This window comes from Trachurus japonicus, chromosome 1, assembly GCF_045865225.1.
Source record: "Trachurus japonicus isolate A0001 chromosome 1, Traja_1.0".
NCBI classification, from domain to species: domain Eukaryota; kingdom Metazoa; phylum Chordata; class Actinopteri; order Carangiformes; family Carangidae; genus Trachurus; species Trachurus japonicus.
Window position 1 is genome coordinate 18,558,460 of NC_140907.1, and position 13,635 is coordinate 18,572,094.

General features: G+C 41.1%; 1 protein-coding gene across 3 annotated transcripts; it reads right to left on the minus strand.

The window, feature by feature from the left end:
• Positions 1-494: 494 nt before the first annotated feature.
• Positions 495-13,174, minus strand: lonrf1 (LON peptidase N-terminal domain and ring finger 1). Of its 3 annotated transcripts, XR_015035969.1 has the most exons (13): positions 12,424-13,174; positions 9,489-9,607; positions 8,457-8,579; positions 6,226-6,417; positions 5,904-6,117; positions 5,527-5,632; positions 5,298-5,412; positions 5,061-5,182; positions 4,776-4,934; positions 4,404-4,566; positions 4,063-4,215; positions 1,359-2,336; positions 495-1,320 (listed from the first exon to the last, which is right to left on the minus strand). XR_015035969.1 is itself a non-coding variant. In XM_085778391.1 (12 exons), the coding sequence occupies exons 1-12, from the start codon at positions 13,019-13,021 to the stop codon at positions 2,178-2,180; spliced, it is 2,223 nt and encodes a 740-aa protein (XP_085634517.1). In that variant the 5' UTR covers positions 13,022-13,174; the 3' UTR covers positions 495-2,177. The 3 variants fall into 3 exon arrangements, 2 of the variants coding, with proteins under 2 accessions (XP_085634517.1, XP_085634533.1); XM_085778391.1 differs by having other exon boundaries at positions 495-2,336; XM_085778407.1 differs by lacking the exons at positions 495-1,320; positions 1,359-2,336 and adding an exon at positions 3,902-3,968 and having other exon boundaries at positions 4,031-4,215.
• Between the last annotated feature and the right edge of the window lie 461 nt (positions 13,175-13,635).

Here is a 13,635-nt window from a genome sequence, read left to right on the forward strand (position 1 = left end):
TGCTTCAATGGTACATTGTCATGCTGGAAGTAGCTGTTATGAGATAAATGTAAATTATGGCTGTCAAAAGATGCACATGGTTGGCAATAAAACTCCAGGTGACTCGTGTGCCAGGAAAACATTCCCCATGCATAATTGCATGAATGGGTAGATTAACAGATGTACATTACAGTGCATACAGCTACAGGGCTTCAGACTAACTTTTATAGGAGCACAGTGGCCCCTAACTTAAAATTTTAGGAGCGCACGCAGCAAATTTAGGCATGCAGTTAATATTCACATTTCCTTTTCCTCACACACATTGCCCTGCCATCTCTTGCACCTGTCACCCGTGTAAAAAAAAAAAAAAAACAATAAAAAAGGAAAATTTGCTGGCAAGTAGATGGACATCTACTTGCACTGTCTCAAATTTTGAGGGCAAAATGCCCCCATTTAGGGGCAGTCTGGAGCCCTGAGCTCCTTATACTGTGAAACAATGAACACAGACACAAAAGTTGAAAAAAGAGGTGCATTTTCTTTTATTGAAAATTGATAACTTAAAACATCTGCGCAAAAAGCAAAATCTGTTCAAAAAGCCTTTTTACAAATGATTTACATATAACAGGTTTGACTTGAATTTTGTTTTCATATTGTTTTGTTCGGTTTTTTTTACACACATTGTGAACACAAGGTGTCAAACAGAGAGGAGAAAAACACAATGAAAACATACTTCATACAATGGCAAAAAGGAATGGTAACCAAGCCAGTGCATTGTGTTACTCAAAACACAATGCAAAATGGTATAAGGCAAACGCAGTCCTCTGACTGAAGCACTGCAGGTTATCTCTCTTCTCCAAGCAGACAGAGCAGCTTTGGATGAATAATAATGCAAACCCATTGGTGTTATACATGCTGTTTTTTTGTTTGTTTGTTTGTAATCTTGCACTGATTTGTCATAATATTGCCAAGACCCCCTCAGAATATCTCTTACAAACACATGGTCAGAATGTACAAATATATTCTATCTTATAAATTAATTCAGTTTAAATTAATTAACCGGAAATCTGAATCATAAGGTTTTGAGGAGAGACAGACAATATAATAACAGAACCACTGGAGTCTTAACACCCTCATTTCAAAACCTCACACTCCAGCAGGTTCTCAAAAGGTCCATGACAAACAAAACTTTTGGAAGATAGGGCTGACTAACTGTGAGAGCAAGAAAAGAGTTTACAAATCACAGACCCAAGATGAGACTTCAAAGCCATGACTGTTCCTTCAATCTCATGTTAGGAGAGAAGGCACACAACAGCCCATCTCTGCATAACAATGTGGAAGAAACTCAATGGTGAAAAATGGAAGAAACACTTTCTTTGGACAGAGAATGTCCTCCGGCAGTGTAGGAAGCTGTGCATGGTTGTCATGTAAGGGAGGCGATTAAGAAGGAAAACTGATGCTCGGAAGAGATGGATTAACACTTTCATCATGTGTTGGGACACATACACAAACCTTTAGTCATGTGTGGTTGTTCAAGTTTAAAGTTAACAGCTTGCTTTCACTTTTTGGACTTCAGCATTTAGGATTTTGCCGCCTAATCTCTTCTCCATATGAACAGAAATCTTACAGCCAAGAGACAAACTTAAGAAAAACCTCCTTTTCACAACACAAACCATAATAGATACTCTCTTCACCTCAGCTCCATAAGTGCTATCTATAAAAGAGGCACGCTCAAAGGTGGTCCGTCAGTGTACTACTGTTTTCCTCAACAGTACCAAAAAATATTAACCAAGAGGAATAATAACTGCTCTGCTCATTTTGACAAGATGCTTTACGAAGTTCTTTAATTGAAATAGATCTACATGACAAAAAAGAGCAGATGAGAATATTAGATGTCATTCATTTCTGAAAATCACACACAAATAGTGCATGTGCGCGTGCCATGGAAGTCTCCCTGAGGTGGTTTGGCCATATCTCTGGTTTCAGAGATCCACAGTTCAAGGACGTTTCAGCTTTGTGCTGCTCTTGTGTAAGCATAATATGAACGGAGAGAGTAATGAGAGTGCTTTATAGCTGTAGAAATGAAGGTTTCAAGGATCACATGGTTGTGGAGACTAAAGGTGGTGAGATATTGGTACAAGGTTGCTTCAATGTTGTTGAATAGTCCAAAAGGAAGTTTCTTGTGGTGAGTAGAGGAAGCTCTAGTTGTTGGGGATGCTTTGCAGATATGTGAGGATCTGCTGGATCTTAACCAGGCGTTCTTTGAGGCTGGTCATGGAGAGGACAGAGAGCTGGTACCGAGGGTCGATAGGCAGGACCGCCAGCAGCCACCAGCAGCAGGCTGGACCGTCAGGAGTCGCCTAGAAGAGAGAAGGAAAACAAAATTATAAGGCTGTTGCTTTCACTACTGCTTGTTTTTCAAGATCACATAAATCTTTCTGTGATCATCACTGAGGCAAATGAAGCTTCATGTTACCGCTGTGAAGGTTTCTGGAAACGACGAGGTGATAAAATTATTTTCAATTTCTGTCAAAATGTATTTCTAAATATTTGAAATAGTTTGGTTGAAGAGACAGAGTTTTGTTTCCCTATTAAACCAGCCAAGAAATAAACGACTGAGCCTGTGTTAGAACCTAAATCTGTACAGTATATTGTGTTTCATGTATAATGAGTATCCCACAGCAGAAGAGTCTGGATCTTAAACATATTAAATGAATCAACAATCAATACTTTTGTATAGCCTGAACAGCTGCCAATACGAGTTTTGTGTAACGATTCTTGGTCATGCAAATCATCTAACAGACAGAAGATAAAAGGAAATCCATTCATTCCAGACACTGTTTGAAACTAATCTGCTGATATTTTTTTTACTGCACTTTGAACACACATAAGGTAACCGGTAGCTGAATGAAGGACCCACTTTGTGTTGATGGCATTTCAAATGTGATGTATATACTCAGCCCTGAGACCATGTAATGAGTGTTAAACCATAAATGACCCTTAACAGTAATCTGCCAGAAGAATGCATGTCTGGGAGTTACTGTATATAGCTGAAAAAGGTCCCTGTTTCTTGGAGATAGAGAGTCTGAGCCAGTTACAAAATGTGCTTAACACTTACGAGGATTTTAGGTGACTGGTGTTTACTACATGTGTGCTACATTTTAATTCAAGATAAACACACAACCAATTAACTAAAGTAACGCTGTGTTTCTCCCTGGAACAAAAATGGTATAAATTACATAACTGCACTGAACCTGTGGTTTGGATGCTTTACTTTCTCTGAGCATGTGCACGTGGTTGAATTGGGGATTCTCCTCATGACACTCCTCTGACGCAACACGGCCAGTGGGATTAAGTATGAAGCACCCATAAAGCTCTTTAGCCTATATTGTCAATAGACTCCACCCCGTGGTTGTCCTAAGAGCAGAGCTGTAATCCCTCTCAGCGCTGCAGAGTGCAGGCTGCAGCCAGGGCTCAGCTCAGATAACAATTGTGTTCCGGTATTAAAACCTCCGTGGCAGGTGAATCCATGGTAATGTGGGTTTCCCCAAAGACAAGCATGTCATGAGATGATCCAGTTTCAGGTTAGGAATTTACAGTGTCTAGCCAAGTCAAAGAAAGTAATAAACGTTTTGCTTAGCTGCCAACTCACTGCTGCAGAGAATCTTTCGAATGGATCACAAACATCATAAATACTGTTTTGCATTAGTTGAAATTCTGGGGACTCAACACAAACTCTGCATAATATTCTTGTATATTAGTCATACAGCTTGGTACCTGACAGGTACGGAGCTGTATTGCTCTGTATCTGTCAGTGTGTTGGTGTACTGACAGAAGCACACTAAATGCATTTCATTTGCTTAACTATCTCAGATATCAGTGCAAATATTTGCTCTTATTAACTGGTTCTGACTCAAACATCTACAGAGCTGCTTTGAGACTAATGCAGCGATTTTACTTCAGCACCATGTGACACTGTGAAGTGAAGACTCCTACGGTGTTTTAGATATAGTCCTCAACAAGGCTAAAGTGGGAAGGGATTGGTCTATTCTACAAGATGGCAGCAGGGGGACACTGGATGTTTACCTGGATATCGGCTTCTGGTTCTGGCATGGGTCCAAAGTGCTGCAGGATCTGGTTGTGGAAGCGGATCTTGAGGTTCTGGAACCAGACGCGGGCCTGCTCGTACACTGCATCATGCAGCTCTTGTAGTCTCTGTAGCTCATCGCTGTCCTCCACCTACGAGGCACGAGTCAGTTAATTAACACACCAGTCACTCTAACATGATCTGAAATTAAAAATTAAAGCAATTTGCTGTGACACCCAAGCAAAACCAGAGTGGTTCCAGTTTCTAATTATGAATGGAGAATGTTTGTGAAAGCAAAACATATTATTGATGATCAAATAATAGCCACGGTGGTTCTTACCCTAGTATCTTCCAAATGTTCGATGTCAGCAGTGCTATAACCATCCTTCATTCCCCGGGACAGGACACGGAAGCGTTTTCCTCCAATGGTGTCCACTACTGATCTTCCATCAGGGAGGAAATGGACACTCCTGATGATCAGCATGCAGCCATAATCTACAAACCTGCATTGAAAGACATTAGGGTTCATTTTTGGTTACAAAATTTTCAAGACCCATCGATTAAGATGTACAGTGGAATTTTACTCTAATTAAGAAGCAATTGATTGCCTCGTTGATTTTATTACTGATGTTGTATAAGGAAACTCTAATCTAGATAAGTACATATGTCCAGTTCAATCAAATATAAACCATGTTTGTGCTTGCAAGCTTACCCGGTCTGAGGATCATTGATGCACATCCCGAACTGCCGCGTGCCTGTGTCCATGCAGCGGCGAATCATGAGGCGGTATCGTGGCTCAAAGACATGCAGGGGGCAAGGCACGGTGGGGTAAGCCATGGTGCACACAAAGATAGGCACATTCTTTGTCAGACTGCACAGAGGAAGGAAAAGAGGATAATTAGTTCAGACCTTTTGACCCTGGTTGATGATGAACACTGAAAAGAACCCCCAAAAAAGAAAGTAGAAGAAAATGTTGATGAATGGAAAGGTTGCTTACTCAGAAAGTTCTCTGGTCTCTTCTAGATGAGTTTTCGTCCTCTCTGCGTACTCCTGACTCAAATACTGTTTGATCAGCGTGTCCAGGATAGTTGTCACCATGTACTTCCTACATGCTAGATACTGGAGGGGGCAGGATGCAAGTTAATAATTAATATAGAAAGCAGGGAATACACATTTCTACTTGTAAAGCTGCAAAAGAAGGTTAAAATCCACATGCAACAGACTGGTCTCTTACCTCTTTCAAACTCTCTTTACAGAGGGGACACTGGGATGTGTGGTCTAAGCAGCGTTCCAGGCAGTTTTTACAGAAGGTATGGCCACAGGGTGTAGTCACAGGCTCATAAAACAGCCTGTATTGATCACAGAGATGCAACTTTTAACTTATTGTTTAAAAAGTGCACTCATTTACAAGGGTAAATTGAGAGCTGTTATGTTATATCACACAGCATTATATGTTTTCTTACCTCATGCAGAGAGAGCACTCTAAGTCATTGGGGTCCAGCAGACCTTCAGGAACACTTCTGCAGGTTTTAGCTTTGGTAGCCAGCTGTTTGGAGCCTTTCACATTACCTTAAGTAAAAAAAGAAAAAGAAAGATACTTTAAAATGTACAGATATGGTGCATCAAGTGAAACTGAGTGTAAATGTATTAGAGTGACAGAGTAGGATAGAGAAGAACATGGGTGTTAAGCTTTTTATTATGCCCCATCACTACAATTATATGATCTGAGCTCTTATATAAGACATTATCATGACAGAACAGACAGAATTTTATTTGGAAATTATAATATAATACACTGGGTAGACTGGAGAACAATACAACAAAGAGCTTAACAACTGACCTTGCTTTTTATGTTTGCTACTTCCACTGTCCACGACACAGGGCTCTGTGTCTGACACTGACAACTTCCTCTTCAGCAGGCTCCCTTTCTCCTGGTCCCCCAGCTGAGGAGCAGAGCAAACTCTCTTCAGACCCTCCTCACCACAACTGGAGCCATGTGTCCGAAGCGAATGAGCTCGGCTCAGGCCAGGCCGCTCCAGACTTTCCCATCGTCTCTGGGGGATGACAAAAGTTCAAGGGTAAGAAGATGATCATGTGTAATCAACTGCACACAAATCCATTAATTACTAATCAATATCAGCATCGTTATTCAGTGGTAGTACCTCCTGGCTGTCCGTGCGGGGGTGTGCAGAGGCAGCTCGGACCGGGTGTTGTCTTTGGATTGGGCTCTGTGGTTGAGCTTGGGAATCGTCCACGAGGGTTTTGCTGCGCAAATGTGGCGAAGTATTGTGTGTTGTTTCCCTCAGGCCGACCTTGACATTCTCATCAGCTGGTGAGAGCAGGTCACACAGGATCTGTAAAAAGCACCCCAGTTTGTCAGCAAAACAGAGCTACTGAACAGGCAAATATTTTAAGTTTCCACTAAAGTCAGAGTCGATGCAATTAATGCAATTCTGACCACCAAAAATGAGTCTACACAGAAAAGTGAATACATGGGCCGTCAGTTAGCATCACTGTTTCTGGTGAAATGCTATCACACTGAAACAGAGTGTAATGAACAAGGAACTTTCTGTAACACAGAGGTTATTGACAATTTAACTGAACAATACTGTAAATATTTACTGTTGGTCTATAACCATGGTCAAAAGCCAGTTTTGTTAAAATACACATGGAGATGTGAGATGAAAAGAGAAGGCTAACTCTGCACAGCTGAGTTCTGTGTTCACAACAGATATCAGGATGACCTCAGTTTAACCTCAATACACGAAGCAGCACCAGAGAACATCAACCTTACTTTCCAGTTCGCCCTCAACTTTGACCTCTCAGCTACGGATCATTCTTAACACGTGGTATGTATAACTTGTGCTGTACTGAAACATCAAAAAGACTCATTCATTAATCCTCACACAACTCTTTCCTCCCTGTACTTGCATAATTTTCCAAGAATTTCATTTTAAAACCACTGAGTTTTCTATCTCTGAAATTTGTTCATAATTCAATTAAAATGTTTTGTAATAGTTTGCAAAGCGTTTCATTTTGCTTTTAAGATTCTAGTATGTTTATCCTCACTAACTCAGTGAAAGCAAAAAGAGCGGGGGCTGTCATTTTCATTAATTAGCTGTTTTCATTACCGTTTCATTTTCATTACATGGGTACTGGGAAGTCCTTTGAGGCTGTAAGCGTGATTACAGGCTGCACAAACATGATCTGACATTCTACTGATGCACACTGTCTGGCTCCCACACTATTTTTTTAGACTAAGGTCTCGTCTGAGTAGTGTCTCCCTCAGGATCTGAAGAATGAAGACTCCAGTCAAGATGCCCACGCAAGCCAACAACATTAAATAACAGGCGCAATCAATTTCACACACTTTTTTTACAGAAAGAAAACTGAACTGAACTGAACTAAAACCTAGAGCTGACTAATGTGATTATGCATGCTTCTTATACAATAATGATTCACAGATGATGATTACACAAAACTTGACCAGCATTAGCGACTGTTTTCTAGCTAGAGTTTTACCCTGAGATGGCAACAAATTGTCATGTTATTCTGAGAGTGTATGTCGTTCTGTTCTGATCAAAATAACAACTTTGTGGTCCTTATGTAACTTGTGATGCCGTAGTCGGCCTATCCAGCGGTACTAATGTCATTACAGACAGTCACAGGACCAGATTCTCAAACAACTTATGCAATTTCATGAGAGATGATCATGATAGAGGGAATGGACAATGTTCATGGCTGAGAATGTAGATGTACACATTATATTTGTCTTAACACACATTTATTCGTTTACTTGGCAAGTCTCATACGTAATTGCGATGTAAGGGTGTGGCATAGTAAGCAACAAGTAGAAGTAAGTCATAGTCTTCAGCTCTGGAAAGCCACGTTTGAGTCATGGCCATCGATCATTATATCTTTCGGAGCATTTCAGAAACAAACTGAACTGAATGTAAAGCCTATTAATGAACGAGATGCTTTCATCTGGATGAGTATAAAACACAACATCTCCACCTTACTGTCAGTTATACTGTTCGTCCAGTCGTTAAGATTAAGTGGGATTTTAAGATCCATGCCATGAACCGAGGCGTCTAAGAGTAGGATAACAGCAAAGGCCAGGTGTTAAAACAGAACAAAGACCTTAAGCAACAAACATCACTTTACACTCAAGGCTATCCAATCAAAGAGCTGAAGTAATGATGCATCGAATTCCCTGACGTCAGGCTGAAGCAGTGAAAGTTCCACTTAAATCTGTGGCTCACATAATATTGAGTCTAACTCCACAGGCCTGCGTGCATAACCGCCGTGTGACCTCAGCTCAACTGACAACAATTTTGTCTCTTTCTTATCTCACACTGCCAGCAGATTAACCCCAGCCCTTTGGTTTTCTCACCTTTTCCACTTGTCTTTTAGCACAGGGGAAGTCCTCATCCACAGCCAGGCAGTGGAGAAAGACTTGGAGCGACTCATCCACCTCGCCCATCTGATGTAGCACCATGGCTTTCCCAAACAAAGTCTGAAAATGAAGAGAAGAGCCACAGAAAAAGGATCAATTATACTTCTGTGCCAGCATTTAGGGTGTCCATTTAACTTCTGTGCACATACATACAATCCATTTTAAACAGCCAGCAGATCACATACATGCTGTATTTCTATGCTTGTCAATAAATCAATATGAACGAACCAATTATGCAAGTGTTTTACATGATCTACTGACATACACCATTGAATAGCTGAGCTGCAACCCAGACATTCGGTCTCTTGTAACTGATGTATTAGTCGCTAATGGCTTTGACCTTAATCGCTGCATACTCTGTTGTGGTCAAGAAAACCCTCTGATTCTCTGCATGATACTCTTTTGCAGGCTGTCTATTTTAAGAGTAAAGGCTTTTATTCAGTAGTAAAACAGCAGTTAAAAAAAAAAAAAAGTCTTACAAACAAACAAACAACAAAAATCACATTTGTGCGACCAGAGATTAGTTGTAAACCAGTGTTATGTTCGTATAAGACAAATTAATGAATAAATATGATGATGATGTGAACTGGTCCACAACTATTTTTACAGGTCATTCACTTGTAACTATAATCCAATGAGACGACCAATGAGGTGCACCGTGACCATGGCTTCGAGGGCAGCAGTCTTAAAATACTCCTTTTCTTAGTAGTGGCCTGTTGACCAATATATCAGCACTGAGTGACCGACAGATTAAACAAATGCCAGACTCTGATGAGCAAAGGCAGGTGTGTGAGTGTATGTAAACAACCCTTCAATGCCACTATCCTCCTGGAGGCAAATGTTGTTTGTTTGACCAATAACAACCAAATGCCTGCGTAATAGGAATTTACCGTACAACCTTGATTTTTACATAATATATTTCCTGTTTTAATAGTGATCTAATAAATGACTGCAGTATCGTTGACCTACTTCAGCAGAGCTGTTGGACCCTTGACAAAACTCTGTGTCCTCCAAAGCAAGATGGTACTGTTTCAGAGCCATGTACGCCTCTGCCCGAGACAGTCGCGCCACCACTGTCGGCTCTGGCTCTAAAAACAAACAAACAAAGGAGATAGAGAAACAAAGCAGGGCGTGTAAGGTTAAAATCGTTGTGGTATACTTTCAAGCCAAACAAATATCATACTGTTAATAACACTTTACTAGGCAATTGTACGGCCTTCATTATGTGCATGGGTATGTAGTATTAACCTCACCACATGTGTCATTTCCTGCACAGCGTACACTGCATAATCACATGATAAATAAATGATATATTAACTAAATTCCGTCCAAACAGAGAGATCAGTGCATTTCCTATGTTTGCTCCCCACTGCCCCCTGAGGGGCAGCAGACAACATTTGGAAACCAAATGAAGTCTGAAGTCTGCACTTTCAGTAATATTCAATTATAGCTGTATTAAAAACAGTAAAGTGAGGATGGCGATATACTTAGATATGCAGCATTCCCCCTGCGACCCAACAATATCAATCTTCTGTGAACAGGTCTCAGCCTTTTGATACAGCATCCTGCCAGCAGATACCACTGAATAATGAATTTTGTTTACCTGCATTTCATCAAAACGTTCAATCAGTTTTACTTTCCTCATGGACTGAGATGTGTTTTTTCTGCACATGGCATGTCATCAATCCCAGTGATGTGTTACCTTTCAGTGAGACACATGGGATTTAGCTCATTTTTCTGATGCATGGCAGATGCTAATGTGAACAGGGCCACAGGTAGTTTGTCTAGTCATCTGTCCCTAATTATCTGGACGTGTCTGCCCTGCGTCATCAGTTGTCTGCAGCGCTGCTGAGGGACATTGCTGTCAAAAGCAGGTGGTATGACGGTATCAGTCCCACTCCTCACAGTGGGAACAATCTGCACCCACAGCCCAATGTCAAATGACAGTTGTCCTTTAAGAAAGTGATATGAAGCTCATACGTCCTTGCTTTCCTTCATCTGAGATCCACAACACAGAAACAGAGCGATCCGTTTTGTTTTTGTCAGCAACTGATGTCCTAAAGCAAGACAAGTTATTCTACTTTAATGCCTCCTTTGGCTAGAGGGTATGTTAGTGCTGCAACTAACCTTCATTATCATAACAAATTAACCTAATGATTATTTCTTTTCATATATTATTTTGTTTATTTGAAAGTCAGAGAAAAGTTTAAAATATTCACTATAGTTTCCCAGAGTCCAAGTACTGGATTGCTTGTTTTGTTCATTCAGCAGTCCAAAACACAGGGACATTAACTTTACTGTCATTAAATGATATGATGATAGGACAACTAGTAAGTATTAACATTTGTATATTCAAAAAAATGTAAGGTAGTAATTTAGGTCATGTCTTTCACAATGCTGTTTAGATGGAGGAGATGCATAACAGAGGTCAGCAGGGATACACCAAGGTTACATATATTATTACATCACTTGACCCAAATACCATGGATGTCTCCCTCCATAAGCTGAACTCTCATAACCCAAGAGAAGCCAAGGAACAATTATCGAGCCATATTCCAAGCAAAGTACATTATGACTTTATCAATGTTATTCTAAACCGCTGCACACTGAGATATTTGAGGTATTTTTTCTCTTAAGGGACAGTGTCTTATCCACAATGTATCATTCTTTTATTGTTTATATAGTTGTCATTGGGGTGGGCATTACAGTACTTTATACCCCCTTACTAACCAACACCTGCACAGTGGACTGACTGAGGCAGGTGGGCGCTGAATGATTTGCTCAAGGGCATAATAAACCATAGATGTTATAAATGCTGCAACTAAGAAGTATTTAATTATCTTCACATTTAGGTAATAAGCTTATTATTAATTTATTTAAGGTGACAGGGCTGCACTTTTAAGCGTCACCTTGATATATTTTGTTTTGCTCAATCAAAAGTAACTGCCAGATCCACAGCCCTCCAGAATAAAACAAATATTAAGAGTTAACAAAAACTTTATAATTCTACAAGATATAGTATATTAGCCTATAAATAAATCAGCTGATTGCTTCAGGTTTAGTACTGGTTTTTCTACATAAGAAGCTGAAACTATCTAATATTTTGACTTTTTTTCTTCTTTACAGAGATAAAAGATTTACCCAAAAATCAAACTCACATTGTTTTTTTGTTTGAGTTATCAGAATAACTGAAGCTTCAGGTCTACCTATTGTATTCACTTTATCAATACAAACTTGTACAGTAAATGCAGTTATTTGAACCAGCAGCCTTTCCTGCCTCAAACCTCTTTTATCACAAGTTTGCTATCGAAAATATCATCCGCCACTTAACTACCATATCTTTTCTTCTCCATTGCATAATGTCTGTTGCCTGTTACAGAAGCAGAGGCCATGGCCCTTACGCCCTTACGTAGTGTCTGTATGTGGACCACCAGTCTGTGCCCCTGACTCTTAACTTACACTGACCCACAAACGGTGCATTCAACCCTCTTTTGAAACATTAATGAAACGCCGGGTCGTAGCAGCCATAACAATTACAAAATACAAATGCCCTCCCTCCCCCCAGTTACAAAACTACCCCGATGTGTGTCACGACCTGCCTTATGCAACTTGCACCAGACGCGCATGCGCACTTTGTGAGAAACTTTCGTAAGCAGGACCTGCCGTCAGTGGGAGGAGACACCGGGGACAACACATGTGCTACTGAGGACACAGTTATCCAAGAAAATGTTGGTCAGTGGAACTCAGGACACACTGCCAACAAACAATAATGGTGCTATAACGTAAGAAGCATCTTGTATCACGTCCACACGACGTCTCGGTTGCACGTTGACGCAGCAGGAAACACATCTGTGGTGTTGTCAACATGGTTGTGTGTTGTTCAGAGTAAGATGCTAACACTCACCATTGTCGATGATATCGGTTGCTAGCGACACAGCCTCTTGGTATCTCTTCCCCCGACACAGCTCGTCCACTTCACATAGTGTTTTCGACCTTTTCAGCTCCTCCGGGAACCATTTGTCTAAAAGTCCGCACAGGGTGACATTAACTTTCTCCCCTTCGCCCCTCACGGCTTCACTGCACAGTTTGCACTTGGAGAGCAGCCGCCGTTGTAAACACCTCTTACAGTACGAGTGTCCGCAGGCGATGGTCACAGGCTCACCCAGGAAGCCCTGACAGCTGGGGCAGGCAAACGCATCGTCCCCAAGGCTGTGCCGACCCCGGCCCGGGGGTGAGTCTGGCCCAGCGGCCGCCGCTTTCCTCTTGAAGTTTCGGAGGATACAATCCACGAAAGTGCTCAGTTGCTCAGGTCGCACCGGGCCGTACCGCATGGCCACTGAAAACCAGCCTATGGCTTCTTTGAGGCAGTTTTCCGAGGCCAGCGCGTTGGCTTTCTGTAGTATTATTTGATGGTGGTCCTCCTCTGCCGAGACGTGGTCCGGGTCTTCAGCAGTGCCAATGAAGAAGGAGCTCCTCTCCTCCGCGGCGGCCTCCAGCGACATTATAGCGTCTATTTAAAAAAAAAAAAACAATAAGAAATAAGTGTTATGATTTATGAATATCTAGTTTTTCTTCTGTTAACCTGTCTATGCATTTCTGTAGCTGCCGCGGTCCATCACAGTGCAGCGACCGGACTTTCCCATAGACACCCATTTGTTACATAAAAAAGCACAGTCACGTGATGGGTGAACTCGGGCTCTGATTGGTCAGAACGTTTCTGTTACAAAACCTGCGTCGGGAAGTTTCATAACTACGGAAAGGACGTAAGACGGTGGAGCTGAGTTCAGCCGCTGTCTCAACTCAGCTCCCGTGTTTCTCCCTCAGACTACTGTAACATAAAACAACAAGATAATACACTTAAAAAAAAAAAAGTAGAACATAATTTCTTTTTCATGTATCTAGCAGTAAACAGTCTGAAAACTTGAGCTCAGAAACCCCTTTTTATAACTGGTTGTGTAATAACATTTTATAGCACCTCCCGAGTTTCTTTTTTATGTAATTTGTTTTATCTTACAGTAGTACCTGGCGCCCATCCACTGAGATATTACATTACCACTTTATTTTGTAACCCCCTTTTGTAAATCACTTCTTCACTGTTTTGTGTGTTTTTTTAATC

Bases quoted from the DNA above. Each gene is read 5' to 3' on its own strand.
- lonrf1 (XM_085778391.1), bottom strand. From the start codon at position 13,021: ATGTCGCTGGAGGCCGCCGCGGAGGAGAGGAGCTCCTTCTTCATTGGC. The intron at 6,118-6,225 runs GTACTACCACTG...GTCATCCCCCAG, and splicing joins CCCGCACGGACAGCCAGGAG to AGACGATGGGAAAGTCTGGA. The intron at 5,183-5,297 runs GTAAGAGACCAG...TGCCCCCTCCAG, and splicing joins GTAAAGAGAGTTTGAAAGAG to TATCTAGCATGTAGGAAGTA.